Source organism: Nilaparvata lugens, chromosome 10, assembly GCF_014356525.2.
Source record: "Nilaparvata lugens isolate BPH chromosome 10, ASM1435652v1, whole genome shotgun sequence".
NCBI lineage: Eukaryota > Metazoa > Arthropoda > Insecta > Hemiptera > Delphacidae > Nilaparvata > Nilaparvata lugens.
Window position 1 is genome coordinate 11,845,460 of NC_052513.1, and position 21,593 is coordinate 11,867,052.

General features: G+C 34.0%; 1 protein-coding gene across 1 annotated transcript in view; it reads left to right on the forward strand.

Moving 5' to 3' along the window:
• The window catches only part of LOC111055474 (rotatin), a 44,926-nt gene that overhangs the window by 4,856 nt on the left and 18,477 nt on the right, over positions 1-21,593 (forward strand). Inside the window, exons 5-15 of the mRNA XM_039436621.1 lie at positions 1,566-1,691; positions 2,338-2,460; positions 7,631-7,899; positions 9,328-9,529; positions 11,684-11,877; positions 12,124-12,358; positions 13,595-13,804; positions 15,228-15,401; positions 18,320-18,496; positions 19,906-20,035; positions 20,942-21,142. Coding sequence (XP_039292555.1) covers positions 1,566-1,691; positions 2,338-2,460; positions 7,631-7,899; positions 9,328-9,529; positions 11,684-11,877; positions 12,124-12,358; positions 13,595-13,804; positions 15,228-15,401; positions 18,320-18,496; positions 19,906-20,035; positions 20,942-21,142 — 2,041 coding nt within the window. The remainder of the gene's footprint in view (positions 1-1,565; positions 1,692-2,337; positions 2,461-7,630; positions 7,900-9,327; positions 9,530-11,683; positions 11,878-12,123; positions 12,359-13,594; positions 13,805-15,227; positions 15,402-18,319; positions 18,497-19,905; positions 20,036-20,941; positions 21,143-21,593) is intronic.

Sequence of the window (21,593 nt, forward strand, 5' to 3'; positions counted from 1 at the left end):
CCAGTACCATGGCCAGCTAGGTCACCAGACTTAAATCCTTTGGATTTTTATCTTTGGGGACACTTGAAAACCTTAGTATACAATACTCCGATTGATACCATTGAAGAACTCCGATTGAGGATTTTGAACGGAATAGAAATGATAAAGCAGACTCCTGGAATATTTGAATGGGTCCGACAATCGATGAGAAGACGTCTGACCATATGCATTCAGAACAACGGAGGTCACTTTGAACATCATATTTAGTCTTTTGGTATAAGTTTAATGTCATTTAGATATGTTACTTTCATATAAAAATGAAACTTTTCATAAAAAACAGAATATTTTATTTGCAATCAGCTACAACTTATGAGTTATTAGTTCTCTCCTCATAAAACAGCCAATTTTTGTGGTGTAATGTACTACATAATAATGCATTTTATCCAACTTTTATCTAAATTTAGTTCACACAGCTTACACAATTATTTTCAGAATTAAATTCTCTACAATTTTTATTGCAAAAAAATATTTGTTTACTGGTCATTAAAGAGAGTTATTGGGCATCAAACGTAGAAGTCTGTGTTTTTCTACTTAGATTTTTGGCATATTTCAACTTTTTTCTCAAAAACTACTCACACTACAGCTTCCAGACTAGTTTTATTCAATTTTTCCATAGGAATCCAACATAAGTTTTTCAAAAACTAGTCCCCAAACAATTCAGCATCGGTGTGTTTCACTAGAGGAACTGAATTCCGGGCGAAATCTTTCACCCTGTATAGCTCGCTAATGAAGCGTTTATGGATATATGTTTATAAGAACATTTTTTCTTATTTTTACCTCTACTATCACGTATTAAATTATTTTACCATAATTATGAATCAACCTGTATAGTATTTTCTTCAAATCACGTGAATGCAATCATACACCTTAAGAATAGTACATTCTTCTAGCTCCACCGAGTTTCTCTCACGTTTATCAATGGTTTTTATTTTGTTATGCTTTTGTAAAAAATGTACCATGAATTGAATAAAGTTTGAGTAAATTTGCCATTGAGTTTCAATCTATATTTCCAGAGGTATCTCAATATAGCTAGTATACCTCAACTCCATTAGAACTCCAGTAATCCGTCACTAACAAATCGGATCTGTAGTAGGAACAGCAAAAAGAACGAATTATCGGATGAACACTTTCCACTGTGATTGAAGGTGATACAAGAACTTTGATGGTATTTCTAATTTTTATTGAAATACATGCATGAATTATTGTTCTATTCCTTGACTTACTTCACAAACTGCCGACTATTCTTCCTGCCTAAAAATTTCAGTCTCAGTATCAGTATAAAAAGGAAGTACAGTATATTAGTTTTCTAATCATGCGATTTGGATATATTAGACCATTCCCAGTAGTATTATTTTTTAGTTTCTGCGTTCTCACAATATCTGAATGACGCTCCTTGAAAAACTGTATTAATGATCTGTTGTCATTACGTGAATAATACTTCTGATAAAATCGGCGATTTTTAATTTTTGATGGTTTATTCCAATATTATTTTAAGAAACTCTATGATCGGATTTCGTCAATTGCAGTGTCTTCTCAATCTGTTGGATAAAGAATCTCTGCATGCAGTCAGTGCGCTGAATGAATTTCTAAAACGGCTAGAAAATCGTCTTCTGTTTTTCTTTGATCCTGCAACTTCTTGTCTGAAAATCGAGGTGAGTTTTATTGAATAATTTATTTTATTTGCTAATAATATGTCGAAGTTTCCGCCTGGCAATCTTAAGACCAAGCCGTAAAAATACTCCATTATAATTTATATTTCATACTTCATTGAACAGAGGTCTACCTACAAGCTTTGAACTAATGTATTCTGAAGAATGAAAGCACAAAGATTAGAGTCAAATATCACGAATTTATTTTGAGAAAAACCCAAACAGGTTTCAACACCAATAAGTACCATATTCAGTGCGACCATAGCTGTTGAAACAAGTTTGTGTCTTTCTCCAAATAAGTTCGTGACATTTGACCATATTTTGTGTGTGTGACACTACATGTCACCAAACCCTGTATCAGTATTCTGAATATTCTTTTTCATTTATTTATCACTAGCAAGTAACCCGTACTCCGCAAGGGTGTAATTAAAAACTTGACAAACTGAAAATTTGACCAACTGAAATTTTGAAGAATTTAAAATAGGCCTATAACCATCCTCGGTAAGTTGAGAATCTTTTTTCAAAATGATCATTGAATTTTACAAAGTTTCAGTATTGAGATGAAATATTATGGCATCACTATTGTATGTAACGTCATAAAGCTGAAAGTTTGTACCCTATGACTAAATTCACTAATTATAAATTCCAGTTGCCCGGTAATGCTGGCATGATATCTTCTGACAATTCATCTCCAATAACTTCAGCTCAGAGAGATTCACCGGTTGCCAGCGACATACTTCATCAATACCAGAGGGAAGGATACAAGGTCAATGTGAGTACCTACGGTACTTAACTATTTTTTATGTTTATTCACAAGCAATTGATACACACAACATTTCTCCTCTATTTACACCAATAATCTTCACAATTGTAGTTTGTAATTAGATTTCAAATTCAAATTAGTTACGACTACTGATGTCTCTATATCAACCAAAATAAATATAATCTGAGAAATGTATCAGTCTACATATATACCATTGGCAATTATTCATCAATTTCATTTTTAATAGTTACCCATCTTCAAGAATATTGCAATTATTGACATTATACTCAATATATTCAATACTACTCTCAATTCTTCACCTATTTAATATTCTTCTTCTCCCGATTCTATGTCTCATTTCTCTTGGGGTCGGCCCTCCTAATCCTTTACCGCTATTCTGAGCATTGTTCAATTAATTCAGGCTCCAAGTCCTCATATCCTTGGAGATGGTACCCATCCAGGTTGTCGGTCATGGTCTTCATCTATTTAATATAATACAAAAACAGATATAGACTTGGCTTGGGAAATGTAAAATTGAACGTATTATTTATTTATTTATTAGGTTAGCACAAACAATACAATGATCGGAAAAGAAAAAAACAGGCTATTGCCCAAAACTTTTTCAATTTCCTAATTTAGTTAGGAAATTTATTTAGTTTTTTGTCCAAATATTATACATAGGTAACAAAACTTTAATGATTTTTGTTATTATATTATGACCAATACCTTTCCCAATTCTCTATTAATTACACAACAAAACCCAAACCAATTTAATCTTCAAGAATTTAAAATTGATCAATCTATAATTAATACATTGAATAGACCTGCCTGTCGGATTATGCTGCATTAATCAATTCATTTTATTATAATCCGACGAAAGTAAAATTGAACATATTATCATACATGTATTCAATACAACTCCTATAACTGTATTCAATTCTTAATCGATTTCACAATAAATTTGAAACTAATCTTGAAGAATGTACATTCAAGATTTATTCAATTAAATTGGAAATACCTTTTCCTACAGTTACGTTGAAAAGTGGCCATTGCTGCACTGATTACAGAACGCAAAGAATCACTTTTCCGCTCTAGTGCGGGAAAAATTTTTCTGCACTCCAGATTTGCAACATGGCAACGCAAAATACTTAGTAGGTTACTTATCATACACATGATGGACATATGTGTTTGCCAAGTTCCGTTCAATCTAATAGAATCTATAAAGATTGAGTTATTAACATTTTGTTAATAACTTTGGTGTAAACGCAGCTTTATCATCTGATTTCTGTAACTTATATCTATGAATAGATACTTTTCATCTGGCTGAGTTTGACTGATTGTCTTGGGGTGGTACTTGAATGAAAGTGGAATGGGAGATATCTTTGTTGAATTTGATATATTTGGAGAGAATACTGTTGGAAATCTATTGAGGGAGATCAGTATTATTAAGGTGTGAGAGCAAGCAATCAATTCAATGAAACAACTACAAGGACTCATGAACGGTTCAAATATGAGAGATTGTCAAAGTATATTTGAAAGAAGTCAGGAGCTATTTGTGGAATTATTTTAGAATCACAATGCAAAATCAATGACTACTTGAAATTATGACTGATTATTGTAACATAGTTTAAATTATCTTAATTGTATTCATGCTCATAAGGAAGGACTCTGGTATTGCACATAGAAACTGTACGAGAAAAGATCCCATACTTTTTTCATTCAATCACACAAACTATGTTATGGAGTCTGTGTTATATCTAAAAAATTAAAAAAAATACCCATAGAAGTAGAAGATAATTCCCAATAAGTAAACATTAACTCTATACAGTCAATACATTGACACTCTGTCAAATGAAACCTTGAAAATTTAATAAATGTGACAACCGATCATGCTTTGGAGCAAACCCTCATTCGATCATCCAAAACTGAGTGAATGGAATAGCTAGTTCTTCTAAAATGGCTGCTACTATATAAATCTTCCATCAAAGATATTCTGTTCAAGTATGTTGACATCATTATGGATATCACTGGAGATTGTGCAGAAAGTCATCGAATGAAGTAAAACAAGAATAATGAGAGATGAGAATGATTTTCAGAAGCATAACCTTCTCAAAAGAACATAACATTTTTCTTCAAGACTCTGATGGACAACAGAATCTGCATAATGTTATCAATGGTCTGGAAGCAAGTGAAGAAGTGTGTGATTCTCTTTTGAACGTATAGAAAGAAATAGTTATTCGGTCTCCAACGAATTTTATCTGAACATATTGTGGCAAATTGTAAAAGTGTATTCTCACCTATAAAAAGAAACAGAGTTCTTTATTCTCCACGATGCAATCAAACAAAAATCCTAGTCTTAGTTAATTCTAGAACAAAAAGATCTGATCTCTGTATTTTTACTAGTAGCTGTTTAAAGATAATTCAGCATTGAAGTTTTAGTGCAGCATGCATTTCTACAATAACCACAATCTCTGTCAACATCTGATGGATATTTAAAAAAAACTCTTAATCTCACTTGGCCCATGAAATTGTAAGTGAACTAGTTGTGGATTTGACTAAATCCCTAAATATCGTTGACAAATTCGCATAATGATGACATGGCTCTCCTGAATTCAACTACTACTCACTTTTCAAAACTTCAATACGCTGCAAGATTATGGAAACTTTGTGATGAGAAGAGTTATGAAAATGCTCAATAAAGATGAAGTGATACAGGTGGACATAGCTTTTCATGTCTATGGTCTAAAATCAAACAAAGGTACGGTAGTGAACATATTAGAAGCAGCAGAGTAAAAGAATCACTCCAATAATATGCTCTCCAAACCATCGAGACTTGATTTCTAAATCTGTGGCAGAGATTTATTAATGTGACATACAAGAATCTATAAAGGAATAATCCATACGTTAGCCAAGTGCAGGAATATATACATTCATTCATTCATTTGTGGATAAAATTACAAATCATATAAATATTTTTGGGGAAGAATAACAGGCATGGCCCAAGACTATTCGAATCCACAAATTTTGATACTGAATAACTTGTTACCATTTCAAAACAGTCTGAACGGGAATACCATAATGGATGAATCAATCGAAAGTTGGTGAAATATCATTATAAAAATACTGTTCCTCAAAATATTATATTTCTCAAAAGTTCACAACAAACTGAAGATTCACGAAAGATTAACATTTTCACTCTAAACATAATCATTATGATATGAATGAATGATGAATTCCATTTCACCATGAAGAACAAGAAATTCCTCAAACATTTCATGGAAATTACTGACCACTATATCAAGTAAGCGTGGTCAGTGTTTAATAATAATTTAGCCTGCTGCACATCACAATAAACTAATTTGAAATAAAACATGAACACATATAAATATTATCATTATTCAATCGTAATATATTTCTTGAAACCCAAGTTTCGTTTATTTCAAACAGTCATTTCTTAGTTTCCTTGCAGACTGAGATGAAGTTTGTAATTTTGACCATAATTTGTATATTATGATGAGAATTATCAATTATTGAGGCTTGAGAGTTGAAAAATCGTGTTCAGCGACCGAAAATACATAAGATAACGTTCCTGAAATACATAATTTGAATGCACAGACTAGTAGGAGCGATGCGATAGACAGGCCATTACGCGCATTAATCATGGGGGAGGACCGCGCCGCAGCGTAACAGTGCTACTTATCCCCCTCCCACCGCCGCATCTATGATCGTAACCCCCAAACTATATATATCATTGGATTAAGGAAGAAACGGCCTACAACGTTTATTGGAAGCATTTTCCTCTAAGTTGGCTAATGACTTGAATATTCGAGAAATAACAAAAAGTCCATAATAAAAAAATACATTTTTCGAGATATTTTATTGTTTTACGGAAAAACTATGCGGTTTATCGCAAAAATGTACAGGACCACATTGAAAGCCAGTCATGTGTACATAATTCTGAGAAAAAATTAAAAGCTGTACTATGAATAGTAACTGCAGGACAGGCGATTTTATAAGCGCGCGTTTTTTACAACTTACCCCCCTTCCCCCCAAGCTGTCGACCACCCTGAGACGTGACGACATCGAGTTTCATATACACTAAAGACCCCCTAACAATAATCCGAAGTCAAATTCTCTGCCTCTCTCATGTATGCTCAATGTAAGCCAGCGCCTGGACTATTAGGAAATTTATTAAATTTATTTAGTTTTTTGTCCAAATATTATACATAGGTAACAAAACTTTAATGATTTTTGTTATTATATTATGACCAATACCTTTCCCAATTCTCTATTAATTACACAACAAAACCCAAACCAATTTAATCTTCAAGAATTTAAAATTGAACAATCTATAATTAATACATTGAATAGACCTGCCTGTCGGATTATGCTGCATTAATCAATTCATTTTATTATAATCCGACGAAAGTAAAATTGAACATATTATCATACATGTATTCAATACAACTCTTATAACTGTATTCAATTCTTAATCGATTTCACAATAAATTTGAAACTAATCTTGAAGAATGTACATTCAAGATTTATTCAATTAAATTGGAAATACCTTTTCCTACAGTTACGTTGAAAAGTGGCCATTGCTGCACTGATTACAGAACGCAAAGAATCACTTTTCCGCTCTAGTGCGGGAAAAATTTTTCTGCACTCCAGATTTGCAACATGGCAACGCAAAATACTTAGTAGGTTATATGGAGCAACAGTGCAGCAAAATCAAAATGAAGTTGGTAACAGTGACTGCTGTGGCTGCTATAGTGAGCAGAGGTGCAACGAAGCACAACGCGCTAATTATTACTATTATATATTATAACGAGGACAGCAACAGCACAGTGCCACCACAGCACACACCACACAGCCGCCTCGCCATTCAAACACTACTAAGTTATTTGATGGATTTCAGGCAATTTTACCCATAATTACCCACTTTTCATATTCAATGACTACTGTAGGAAAAACTTAATGTGAAATACGTGCGCAAAGTTCCTCTGCTGCACTCAAGAAACCATTCCGCCCTCGCCTACGGCTCGGGCGTAAACGTTTCTTTCGGTGCAGCAAACTGTCACTTTGCGCACTAGTTGCACAAATAACTATTCAATTTCACTATAAACACTAAAAACAATATAGTCTTGGAGAATGTAACATATGTTGTACATTTTTTCAGCGAATGATGAGTGGAGCTATGGGACCTGGAAACGTTGACCAGTTGTCGGTGCCGCAGTTGTGTGCGACTCTGTTGAAGACGGTGGCGCCGCTCTGTGGCAAACTGCAAGGAGTCACCGCGCCGCTCATCCCGCGCACCTTGAAGCTGCTCTCCTACTGCATCCCTGAAATGGACTCCTTCTGGGCCTCATCAGATCCCTACTCATTGGTCATTCAAAGCACACTGAGAGCGGCCATGCTCAAATTCGCCAACGCTATTTTGGAAAGTGTGTAAGTGTAGTTATTGTTGTATAGTTCACTTTTCTTAATATTCATATGATTAATTCGGAGCATCATTTGTTTAAAACGGAGGATCCATCCGATTCCTTCTCATTGGCAATTCAAAACACAATAAGAAAGGTCATGCTCTAATTCGCCAACGCCATTTTGGGAAGTGTGTAAGTGTAGTTATTGTTGTATAGTTCACTTTTCTTAATATTCATATGATTAATTCGGAGCATCATTTGTTTAAAGCGGAGGATCCATCCGATTCCTTCTCATTGGCAATTCAAAACACAATAAGAAAGGTCATGCTCTAATTCGCCAACGCCATTTTGGGAAGTGTGTAAGTGTAATAATTATTGCTGTATAATTCACTTTTCATAATAATCACATGTTCAATTCAAAGCATCGTTTGCTTAAAACTGAGGATCCTTTTCTTACTTCAGGACATCAGGAATGCTATCAATATTTTACATTCAATTAGGCCTTTTTTTCTCACTCTCACAAGATGCCTCTCATTTCAATCTATTCAATGATATGGGTCCTGTCTTACAGGACCCTGTACTTCACTGGTTAGACTAGAATAGATGACGATGAAGAACAATATGAATTATTAGTAGCGTGGTCTCGTGAACATTCATTGCTCAATTCAAATGCAAATTCTCTAGTTTTAGGTGACTTATCATGTGAAATATTCTTTATCTAATTCTAATATAAGCACAAATCATTTACAATGATTGGGAGAGGACAACAAGCATTCATTATTGATTAAAAGTTGAAAAAATATAGGGTTATGTTCCCACTTGTTTAAATATTAGTACAATTTTCACTCCAAAATAATTTGAAATGATTGTTTTAAATAAATAGTACCGATATACCCCTGTGTGAAACTGAATACAACACATTCTGTTTCAGCTCCCTTGAAATCACAATGAGAAATGAAGTTTGTAATTAAGTTGGATGCATTCATTATTTAAATTATCCAGAAATTAACTTTCAGAGAAGTACCATAGGTTTAAGCCCAAAACGGTTCCAATTCTAGTTTCATAAATCAGTCCATGTAGCGAGGTTATGTGTCACTTTCACATTTCTGAATTTACACACTCCAATTTACAATTCGAAAAAAAAGAAAAGAAAAATGTAGTTAAACATACTTTTGGATTTAATTAAATCAATTACAAACAATTAAAAAAGTTCAAACTTTGAAGAAACTGTAAAATGTTGATTAAAATAAAAATAAAATATTTAGATCTTATCGCAGCTAAGTATGTGATTCTTGTTATTCATTTATTTATTAATAGATACAATATCATTCTAAAGTAGAATTCCTTAATTCTAAATGTATTTTATCAAGTCTTCATACATTATGTTTTGTATAAGTTCTAATAAGAAACTGTTTCTCACTGATTCGTTTTTTCATCATAACGTATTTTTCAGGATGTTCGAACCGATGGAAAGAATTCTTATGATTAGTGGAGCTTGTCTGTTTGTGAAAACACTTGTTCCCCTGTCCATGGCTGGTGCTGTTGTGCCTCAGGAGTTACAGAAGGTTCTCTCAGATCTACTTCTCGACCCTCCCACCTATATCCTCTACAAAGAATTACATCTGTTGATAGCATCATACGTCCAGTGCTTTCAGGTACGGTACGCTACATATGTATTACCAATGTATGCCAGCTTGGAAAGCCCGGTTTCACCAAACTCGGTCAATACATTTGAACATGGCAAAATCAGGTACGGTTTGCACCATCAGTACAACGAACGCACTTGAAAATAAGGTTTCTATGGCGATAGTTACTTACTCACTCTTACTGCGGTGGCCACTCGTACCCCAGTCGGTACTTAGCCTCATAAACTAAGTCTCTCCAAAAGTTTCGGTCACCCGCGTCCTCCTCTTTTAGGCCCATCCTCCTCATATCTTTCCGGACCTGGTCCCACCATCTGGTTTTGGCCTTCCAGCTGGTCTCCTTCCTATAGGATTATTTCTCAGTACACTGTTTGTCAGAGCGCTTTCTTCTTTCCTCAGAATGTGTCCCGTCCACTGTAACCTGGCGATAGTTACTATCGATAATTCCAATTCACACTAGTAAAGCATTCCTGAATTGACCATGTTCAAATTTCTTGACCGAGCTTGGAGAAACCGGACATTTATGAGATAATAAAAACCCACTCATTGATCTATCATTCGTATTTATAATTTGACAATAATTATTTGTGCATACATTGGAATTTTGGTAATAAATTTAAACCAATAATAGAAAAGAATAAAGTGTAGGTTCAAATTCACGCTTTCTTCAATATGTTCCAATTATGAAAGATATTGTTTTTCAATTATAAAGTGCAATGACTAGTAGGGCTTTCAATTTAATTACGTTATGAAACATCTGAATGCCCTGCAATATGATTTCATGTCGGTATGCTGATGATTTCATATCTTTACTCTGCAACTGTCATGTGAATATAATGACTTTGTTGAAGACCACCTTGAACTTGCTAGCCTCTAATGTGTTGTAATTGTTCTATGTAAATAGATACTGTCTTTGTATTAATGACTGTAGTGTCAACAGACAATCAACTAATCTGACTCTGCCGTATTGTTCAATTTGTATTGCTTGCTATGGATAAATTTAATTTTGAATATGAAACACATTGGAGATCACATGGATCGACTAAGATCTACCAGCCTAATTTACAAGAAAAAAGATGTGAAATATGTTTTTCGCCCCACTTGGATGTAATGAGCTGGTTTTCGTGCGTCATATGGAGGCCGAAAATGATTGTTTTCTGGCCAGGCCGGTAAAAGTTTTACGGCCCTAGGGCTGTAAAATAACCTTGAAGTCAGCTGATTCTGATTTGATGTGAACGTGTTTACAAAATAGTTTATGAAACGGAATCAGTTTATGCTTCTAGAATTGAATAAAGTTTTTGCAATAAGATACTATCATTTTATTTGGATGAATGAAATACAAATGAGATATTATAAACTATTCAAATTCAATTTTCAGAGTATAATAGAATCTAACCTCAAACCTCCTAGTAAAGAGTTTATCACGGAACATGGTGGATAAACGGAATCATTTTATGCTTCTAGAATTCAATAAAGTATTCTGTAATAATATACTATCATTTTATTTGGATGAATAAAATACAGATAAGATATAAATAAACTATTCAAATAATTCGATTTTCAGAGTAGGATAGAACTTCTAACCTAAACTTCCGTTGACATTCAGATTGGCCAAATTTCAAGTGTGCTAAAACAGCTGATCAAAAACTTTTAATTATTTGTGTTTATCATTCAATAATTAAAAAAATTATAATAATATCATCTTATTGTCATTTGAAAGAATAAAAAGTATAAACTCAACCTCTTACATAATTCAACATAATCTTTTAGGTTATTTAGACAAATCAGAATAAAAAATAAAAATACTTGGACAATTTCTTGATATTCAGATTACCTCAGATTTGCTAGAGCTATGACCTTCCACTTTTGCTTTCGGAAGTGCTTATAATAGACAATAATTATTCTCATATATATTATATTGTTTATTTTTCTGTGTGGCGAAAAATAACGTTCTCACCATGGGCAAAAATGTTTTTCCGGCTCTCAATCTTTTCTAGTCCTCGGCCTACGGCCTCGGACTTGAAAACCGATTTCGAGCCAGAAAAGTCTCATTTTCGGCCCTAGGTGCGAAATATACTATTAAAGCTTATTAATTGAATTCTCTTCCACTATGACTCACTAATACCAAGTACTGTATTTTAAACAACAAACATTTATTTTTTCTAGACAAATGCCGATCCTCGTTATGAAGTGGCAGAAAATATACATAAATCGATGAAGTGTGCTCTGCCTTTCATGAAAAACGGTTCCTCATTGCCGCAAAATGAGTTTGTAAAACTATTCAAGGAATCCATGTCTTGTCTGTTGATACATAGGCGAATGGAAGTCATCGATACTTTTGTTGAACTGTGCAGTGAAAGGTGAGTTCTAAGAATTTATATATTTGTTATTTATTGCAATTTTTGAACAGCCATTTGAATTCGATTAGCTATTATGTTGTAATTCGTATTGTTCTATGCATGCAGGAACATCTTCTGTGCATTTGGCTTTTGTATAACTAATACTATCACTTGAATACTATTATCTATTCTGATGATGACATGCATTTATGAATAGAAATTAGTAAGTAGAATCTTAAGTAGTGAATATACGATGATTTTTTTCAGGTTGCAAGGCAGAGACACGGAAGAAGCTTCATCTTTGATTGTTGAACTTCTGGCCCATGTTGACCTAGCTGTATCCAGTAGGGCTTATTTGGCATGCCATAAAATCGTCTCAACTCTGCTTGGTCCAAAACATGCCACTACTGGTGTTGATCCTTTTCAAAAACTGCGGTTTATTCTGAATTCGAATGTTTTGAGAGAAATTGTTTGTCACGGGATTATCAATCAGGATAATAAGGTATGTGCTTTGCATTGGACTTGTAAAATACTAAAGGAACTCCATTAAAAAAATATTGGAGAATCTATTCATAATTTTATTATTTGGTGAATATTACCATAGAGGAAAAGTAGCTTAAGAAGATGCTATAGGTAATTTATTTTCAATACTTCATTGCTTGTTCAAGCCTATTATTGTCGTTTCTGTTGACTATTGTCGATTATTACTCTTTTCGTAAGATTGTTTGAACGGCACAGTATGAGAGACTACGAGCGTCACATAGCTTCACAAAAAACTACGTGGACTATCGGCTTGAACATATAGTGGAATTTGGATAATAACGTTCTTATAAAAAAACGTGTTGTTAGCTTACTGTACACTTTTACAACATTACTCACGATTCTGTTGCTTTCCGGACGCGTTTCGTGGCACTGAACCACTTCCTCAGCGTACAAGGAGTAACTAGATACTATTGTATCTATTGTATTGTATTGTACTATTGGTACGTGGTTCAGTGCCACGATACGCGTCCGAAAAGCAACAAAATCGTGAGTACTGTTGAAAAAGTGTAAGATAACAACACAATTTATTGTAATTAATATCAACAGCTCAATTAGGATGAAGACAAAAGGAGAAATTGAATAAACGTTCTATATCATGGGATATCATCTTATGATATCTTTCCTCTATGATTTTACCTAGAAAATTCCAATGGTTGCGTATTCAACTTAGATCTTGGCTTGGAATCACAAAAGTTTTTTTTCAGGTCTGCAGTGTGCAATAAATGGAAATGGGTTTGAATAGTTTTCCTTCTCTTCGGTCCTTTCGTTCTCTTCGATTGAATGAGTTCCTTCGTTTACCTTTGGAGGAGTACGTTGATCTTACTCGCAATGAGTTTATTTTAATTCTGAAATAGAAAGTATTATACGATTTTTTGACTTGAAGCTAATGCAGATCAATCACTAGGTGTGTAATGGAACTAGGATACTCACCTCAATACAGTATTAGGATGTATTGTGAGGATTTCAAAAGGCAACATTTTTCAAATCTAAAATGCTGTATGTTGTCAAATATTTGATACATTTTAGCTGTTGATATCATGTTTGCTAGAATCAATCAAGATACCAGGATCTGATACCATCTGATTGTGCTCATAATAATAGGAATATGATTGTGTTCATAACAACATAGGTAGAACATTTCAAAATAAAGCTTTATATTTATATACTTCTCTAATATTCTTTCCTTTACTTTCAGATACAGCAACAAGCTGAAGAAATAATTATTCTGATAATGAAATGTAAAATGTTGGTATCTGATTCGTCATGGATGAAAATGTGGTCAGAAATTAGCACAGTTATACCTTTACTTCAAGGATTTTCGGGCGGTGAAAGAATGATAGGTGCACATGTTATGGATCTGTTCAATCCTGATATTGCTAAATCGCTTGGAATCAGTGAATTGCAGGTAAATATTCAGTAAACAATCCTGCATCGTACACAGGAAGATTTCCTGATGGCTGGCTATTCCGGCATCAATAGCCTATTCTAGTTCTCTGGAAGCATGCCTTTGATTTTCAGGACAAAGTTAATTTTTAATAGACCAAGATGTTTTTATTCTTTGGATTCTCTATTTACAAAATGTTTGAGAATTTTGTGATATTATACGTGTTGTGTATTTGCCATACGCTAAATAAATAATATCATCAACTTATAATAACATTATTAACAACAAATAATGCATTAACTCATTCACATACTTGTCATTAATAGTAGAAGTAATAAATTGGTAATAAATAATGAATCTGAGATTGTCATTAAAACTACAACAAAAACAACATAAACTCTACTTTCTGTTGAACTAAAACTTCAATTTATGTTAAATATTAAATGATATTTTAGAACAATATTAAATTTGTTTTCAAAATTTGTAAGCAAGTTATTTTTTTAAACAAACGAAAGTACAATGGCCCATATGAATAAAACCAGAGCAAATGCTCATGAGCAAGAGCATGGAGCATAAGGTTTTGCTCATGAGCAAAAGGTAGAAGCAAAAGCATTTGCTCATTTTTATATGAATAAGCTTTACCTTATACTCTTACCTTATGCTCCTTAACACTGGAGCAAATGCTCACGTATTCTAAAGATTTTTCATCAGCTGATTCGCTTTTGTAGCCTTACTTTGTTTTTATAGCTCACAGAAGCGCTAAATATGCAAGTAGGGTGCACCACTTGTGTTTGCGTCGTCTGCTCTGTTTTCTATTTATGAATAGAGTTTTAGGTTAGTTGAGTTTAGAATTTTAAAATAATAGCGTAAAAAAATGTCATCTCTATAATAATCTTCAGCATATTCTTATAATATTAATAGCCTTCTTATAATAGTCTACACTCTCATCTTCTTAAATGCCTATTTCCTATTTTGTGATGGGCTATCTTCATATCTTTTGTATTTATTCTTTTGTAGGGATAATGGTGATATATATCATGGTTGAATCTAAAAAGAGTTTTATAGTTCTCAACTATTGGTTGTGATCGTATCTGGTATAGTTTCCTCTTCTTCATACGAATTAGTTGAGCCATTTTACTATGAGCAAAAGGTGATAAGCTGCTCTAGACTAGACTCACCTTTTTTGAAGCATTTGCTTCAAAAGTTGAGCAAATACTCTAGTTTATTCATACAATTTTGAGCAAAAGCTTCTACTTTTGAACAAATGCTCAAACTATTTTTTTGATGAGCATGAGCAAAAGGTTTTGCTTACGTTTATTCACAGAAAATGAAGCAAATGCTCCATATTTTAAAAGTATAAGCAAATGCTCAACTTTATTCATATGGGCCAATGTAATACAATTTACCTTTTACAATACAATACCATACCTTTATGATTTTCCAGATTTTATTAGCGAATTTGAGACTGCTGTTCAGTCCCTATAAAGAATGCCGCAAGGAAGCAAGTGCCCGACTTATGTGGATGGTTGGAACTGCCTTAGTCGACAAAACCATTCGTGATATTTGCCTCGTTGACAGATCTGTATCAGGAAAGCAGAAGCTTGGCGGAATTTATGAGGTATTTTTCTCAATAGAAGCAATTTGCAAATATCATGAATGGCACTCGAATCGTTTGATGATGTTTTTTTTCTTGTAATACTTCCAATTGCCGCATTATAAAAACGTACCATTGATCCTATAGTGAGTTCCACGTTATAATGGTAGTATTTGATTGGAAATTGTATTGCTATCCTTGTCTATCATTCGGCACAGCAGATAGCGCCTTGCCGTGCTTCACAATGTTGCCAGATCATTTTTTAACAATGTAGAATATTGTTAGTTAAAAAATATTGAATCTAAATTATTTTTATTTATTTGAACAAAAAAAAAAAAACAAGTGAGTTACAAAGATATACATTATAACAATTCGTTTTTTGTATGGTTATCTGGTTATCTAGTGCAGCAGAACAGCTTAGAAATTGCCTTAGTATGCTGCACACGTCAGGATGGTAGCTGAGTTGAAGTTCAGTCAATGCTTTCTCGAAGGGCACTCAGCATCCTTGTAAAGTCGATTTGTGGTAAAAAAAGTCAATAGCTGGTGAAAAGATGTTGGCGATCTCGGTGCATCTTTCTACTGGAGAGACATCACTTTTGAATGCATGAGATGGCACAACAATCCCAACACTCTCCACATAGTGTCCCTGAACTCCATGCAAAGATTTGTGGAAAAACTTTGCATCAATTTTCCTCCTTCTCTACTGCAAGGACTCTAAGTTTGTCAAATTGCAGCCTCCCGGTACTGGAACTGCAGTCCTTGAAACTGAGGGAAACACCTCCCACACAACATTCTAACAAACTTTCTCTGGACAGCCTTGATTCTTTGTGTTGAAGTGATTCTTTCTCTTTGCCAGATCACTGAGGCATACTCCAGGACACTCCTCACTAATGTGCAGTAGAGCAAACAAAACAAACGTGGGGACTTGAATTCCCTGGTGATCCAGCTCATCATGCCAAGTTGTCTCCGAGCCTTCCTAACCGTTTTGTCAACATGCTCCTTGAAAAGAAGTTTTGAGTCACATGTAAATCCAAGGTCAACCTTTGTGTTTTCTTGCTTCAGTTGTATTCCATCTATCATGGAACAATGGATTAGTCTTCTTTGTCAATGTCATGAAGACTGTTTTGTCAATGTTGATGGACATTAAGTTGGTTTTGGACCAACTGCTGACTCTTTCTATGTCCTCTTGTAACAAATACGCATCCAAAGGGGACTGGATACTCTTATAAATCTTTAGATCGTCGGCATAGAGGAGTGCATTGCACTGCAGAGAGTCAACCTCATCATTCATAAAAATGTTGAATAGCAGTGGCCCGAGGATGAATCCCTGTGGCACACCATAGGTTGCTACGAATTCTCTTGATTTGAGACCATGTAATCGCACACAGAATATGCGGTCACTAAGATAGGATAGAATCCACTGCGTCAAGGCCTCATCAAAGCCATACTTGGGAAGCTTGTCAATCAGTATCTTGTGTGGCATTTTGTCGAAGGCTTTCTGAAAGTCAAGGTATATCACATCAACCTGACCACGATTCTCAACAGTTGGACCAGCCTCAGAGAGAAAGCCTGCAAGGTTTGTGGTGGTGGATCGACCTGATAGAAAACCATGCTGTGACTCAATTATAGTATGCTACTGCTTACTTTGGCACTGCATCAAGAACAGAAATCGGTCTGAAGTTTGGAAACGTCTGTTGATCGACCTTTCTTCCGAATTGGAGTTACTGCAGCCTTTTTCCATGAGGCTGGGAAAACCCTTTCCGATAGGCTGAGGTTGAAGAGGCTTACCAGCACCGATTAGGGCAGCCGTTCCTTTCAGTACAAAGGATGGTATTCCAGAGAGTCCAGTAGATGAATTACCTTTCAGTGTTTCAAGTGCCAAGATCACATCATCACAGGTGAGTGTGGGAGTGCCAAATACAGTTTGGTTTCTATTATCAATTCTGTGAAAATCATGTTGAGTTGTGACATTGGTGGGCTTCTGGTAGACTGAGGCAAAGTAGTCACCAAAACTGTCACACATATGCTTTGGTTCAGAAATGACTTGACCGTTGACAGTGATATTTTGAGCTCTTTTAGATTCGGCTCTTCTACTGCTCACATATTTCCAGAAGTTGGAAGGTTTGAAGATCAAATCACTCTCAGCCTCTTTGATCATTCTCTTTTTGTCGACTTGAAGTTGGTGTTTTAAAGTCGTCCTGAGTTCAGAAAAGCGGCTGTAATCTTCAGGTTGTCGACTTCTCTTGAATATGTAGTTGGCCTTTTTCTTTTGTTTAAGGAGACTTATTGATGTGCGAGAGAACCAGTGTGGATATTTTGATGGTAAGAGGCTCTTCTTGGGAATGCAGGCTTCCATAACTTCAATGATCCTCTGATTAAACTTGAGAGCTCCCGATTCTGAGTCAGTTGCATTTAGAACCTCATCCCACGAGCAGTCTCTGATCATATTGTACAGTGCAAAGTAATCACCTTTCTTGTAATCATAAATTATGAAAACTTATTATTAAATCATTGAAAAATATATTTTCTTAATCTTAAATATAATATTATTTAAAAGAATGAACAGATCAGATATACCGGAATCATCTATTTTCTATAGTAGGAATCAGCAAGGCAGAGAATCGGCAACGCTTTTCTCCTCTGTCATTATAACGTGTACCTCACTGTAATAAATTGTTCATAGGCTCTAGTAGAAACAAGTAGGCTATATTTGCTTATGTTATTTGATATTTTTACACTTTTTAATTCAAATTCCACTTTCCCTTCTATTTTTTCTTTGTACTGTAATATTATCGTATTCGATTCTGAAATCTATCAAAATTTGGTTTGACATAATCTATCAAATTCCGTTAGAAGACTATGCAATATTTCATGTGAATTATTTTTCCCTACTTTCTGTTGATCTTTTTGAAATTTAATATTGATTTTCTCGTTTTTCCCAGCCAGGAAGCATTGTACGAGTTTTGGATCTATTGAATCGCAGCAATATTGTAGAGCATGAAACAGTGCATGACGCAGCCCTGACTCAACTTAGCGTCATGACTGATGACCCCTATCTACATGAAATATTCCTTGAGAACGGAGGACTAGATACTGTACTACGGTTGATGAACTCATTGGTAATTGTATTTATTGCCATTCTCATATATAATATTAACTAGATTGATCAAGAAACAATTGTAGTTCTGTGAACAGTAGACCTCGCGCAGTTATAAACCACAGCCTCCTCTTATACTGTCCATCAGAGTAGTCTTTATGTCGTGTCGGCGAGATATCGGTGTGAAAACGGCTAATGGCTGTTGAGGTTGGTGTATCAAAGATGATAAACATCAAAAGCTAATCTCCTTCAAGACATACTGGCAACAGGTCAGCCCGAGTTCAAAGCAGAGAAAGGTCGAGAGACAATACTATGTTATTTAACTAATTAATTGCATGCGTTATTGCATGCAATCAATAGTGCATAAAAATCGCATTCAATGAGGCATGCAATTAATTACTAAAATAACATAGTATTAATAGTTCACACAGCAGATGATTTTTTACCAAGTTACATTGAGATATTAATTGCATGCGCTATTGCATGCAATTAATAATCCACTCGACAGCTGATTTATGATGAATATTTATTCTATAGTCTGATTTTTACGGTAATATTGGCGTTCGAAGGAGACTCCTTTTCCTTTCGTATTATACTTGAAATGCAAAATTTCAAAAAAACCATACATATAGGTCGACGCGAAATTCAAAAATGTAAAATTTCATGAAAATCTATTGCTGCGTTTCGCCGTAAATGCGGAACATAAATATAAACATATTAACATAAAGAGAAATTCAAAACCGTCGACTTGAATCTTAGACCTCACTTCGCTCGGTCAATAATTTCATTTTGTTCTGCAAAACTCACTAGTACCTATATCAATATTTTGGTTTTTGATTCTCAATTGAAGTTCCTATAGTTTTGATAAATTGTTATTCCAGTTTATGAAAAACCTCATTATTTCTATAGAATTATGTTTTCAAACCGGATAACTATCATTAGATGTTTCTTGAAACATCAATTTTTTTCAAAAATCAAACATTTTTAGAAGCTTCTTTAAACATCTAATTTTTCAAATATCAAATTTATCAAACATCTAGTTTGATAAATTAACAATTTTCGAGAACTTTTTATTTTGAAATGAAAGGATTCGAGAACTACGACTATAGAAAATTAATGAAGTGTGGTAATGGAGAGGTGTAAAACTTTTCCGGCCCAAACTTTGCAGTAATAAGCAAAGTAAACTTTTCAGTAGGCATAATTTAGACTTGAATTGACAAATTAAAAGAGTTCAATCTAGGAAATTTATCAATCTTTTTTTAATAACAGAGGAGACTGATGGATCTTAGCCATAGTTCGAGAAAACGAACTGTGGGAGATTATAAACATACAAGTTCTTAGTATATTATTATTGTTATTGATTAATGTATTATGTTATTAATGATTGTATCCTTCAATCTTCATCAAGCTAAGTATTGTTCGTATTTTCAGGATGGTTCAAAAGAGGAGAAGAAGATTTTATTACCAGCTATAGCAATATTGAAAAATATTACAAGACATTGTTCTAAAATAAGGCTGCAACTGTGTCAAAATTCCAAACTTCTGAAAACTATCATAAAAGGTAATGGTCATCAGTCAGCATGGTTGGTTGTTTCAATTTCAGTTCCCTGTTTAGCCTATACTCTCTGACAGAACGTCAATTACATGTAATAACCATGAATCTATTAATCCTATACAAATTAATGTATTTAATAGTACATTTTATTCTTTGGCGGGGCAGTTATTTTAGATCTCTCACTTTTTGGATTACTATCAATTTACTTACCTATTACCTAGCTCATAACTCAACCGAAATGAAAAACGAATTGAAAAAAAACATTATTATTGTACTTGACTTTTTGCTCTGGCATTTCTATAGTGAAGTCCACGTAATAATGGTAGTATAACATTAGTGTTTTTATCCTTGTCTATCATTCGACAAAGCAGATAGCACTATCCTTTTCTAGCTCCACAATGTTGCCAGATCGTTCTTAACAATGTAGAAATATAATTAGTCAACAAAACATTCAATCTCAATAATAATGGAAATCAATAATTATTAATAATACATCATTGACATATATATATTTTTTTTTGACGAACAAATTATAATTTATTATTCAAACAATAATGAATAGTTAATATTATATCAGATAAAGCTGTATCAGCTATCCTATGTAGAAGGCAGTGGCAAGGCAGAGAATCGGCAACGCTGTTCACCCATCTTTCTCCTCTGCCATTTTAACGGGATCCTCACTATGGAAGTTTTTATGCTCCCTTACGATAATTACTGAATTGCCTACAATAAATCTGCTATCATTGCTGCAAATGTTCGATGTAACCACTCGTGGCACAATTCTCTTGTCCTAGTGTTTATATTTGTTACCATCATAATTTAGAATTTTCAAGCAGATTTCACTTGTAATCTGCTTGAATAAGTAATTGAATTGATAATTTAGAATCTAAAGTTTTTTTTTATTTTCAACAGGGTTATTCAAGTTCAGGAAAGACTGGAGACTCCAACGCGATGCAACCCAGCTTCTGGCATTCCTAGCATTTGCTGAGTTCTATATCACTACAAAAGGCTCCATATCGTTGCCTCATATTGTGCTGGTCAACTTCAGGCTGCCGTTTGAATGTGTGGCACACTGGAAAGTTAGTCCCAACACCAACCACTCTTCTACTGATAGTAAGTCCTCTCTTCATAGTCAATATATTCATGGCTTCTCTGTACTGCTGTATCAAATAATATTTCTTCATTTTTTGGAAACTAGTGCGTTTACCTACTAGTTCATCAATCAAACACTAACTCCCGGTTGCACGCATGTCTATTAATGCTGAGAAAAGGCTAAAAAACTTCCTACTGGTTTTTCTATTCATATACAATCAAGCTATCAAAATGAAAAAGTTTTCTCAGGAAAAAAAAATTTCTTCGATCATTACTTTTTGAGATATGAGCGCATAAAGTTTAAATTTTTGGGACTGGTCATTTCAAATTCGGTAAGAGATAAATCCATGAACTTGTAAGGATAAATTCTTCTTTGTATTGTTGATTGAATAAAACAAAAATTTTCTGAGAATATCAATTTTTGAGAAAGTTATTCAATTTACCAAAAATGATCAAAAATAATTTTTAGTTG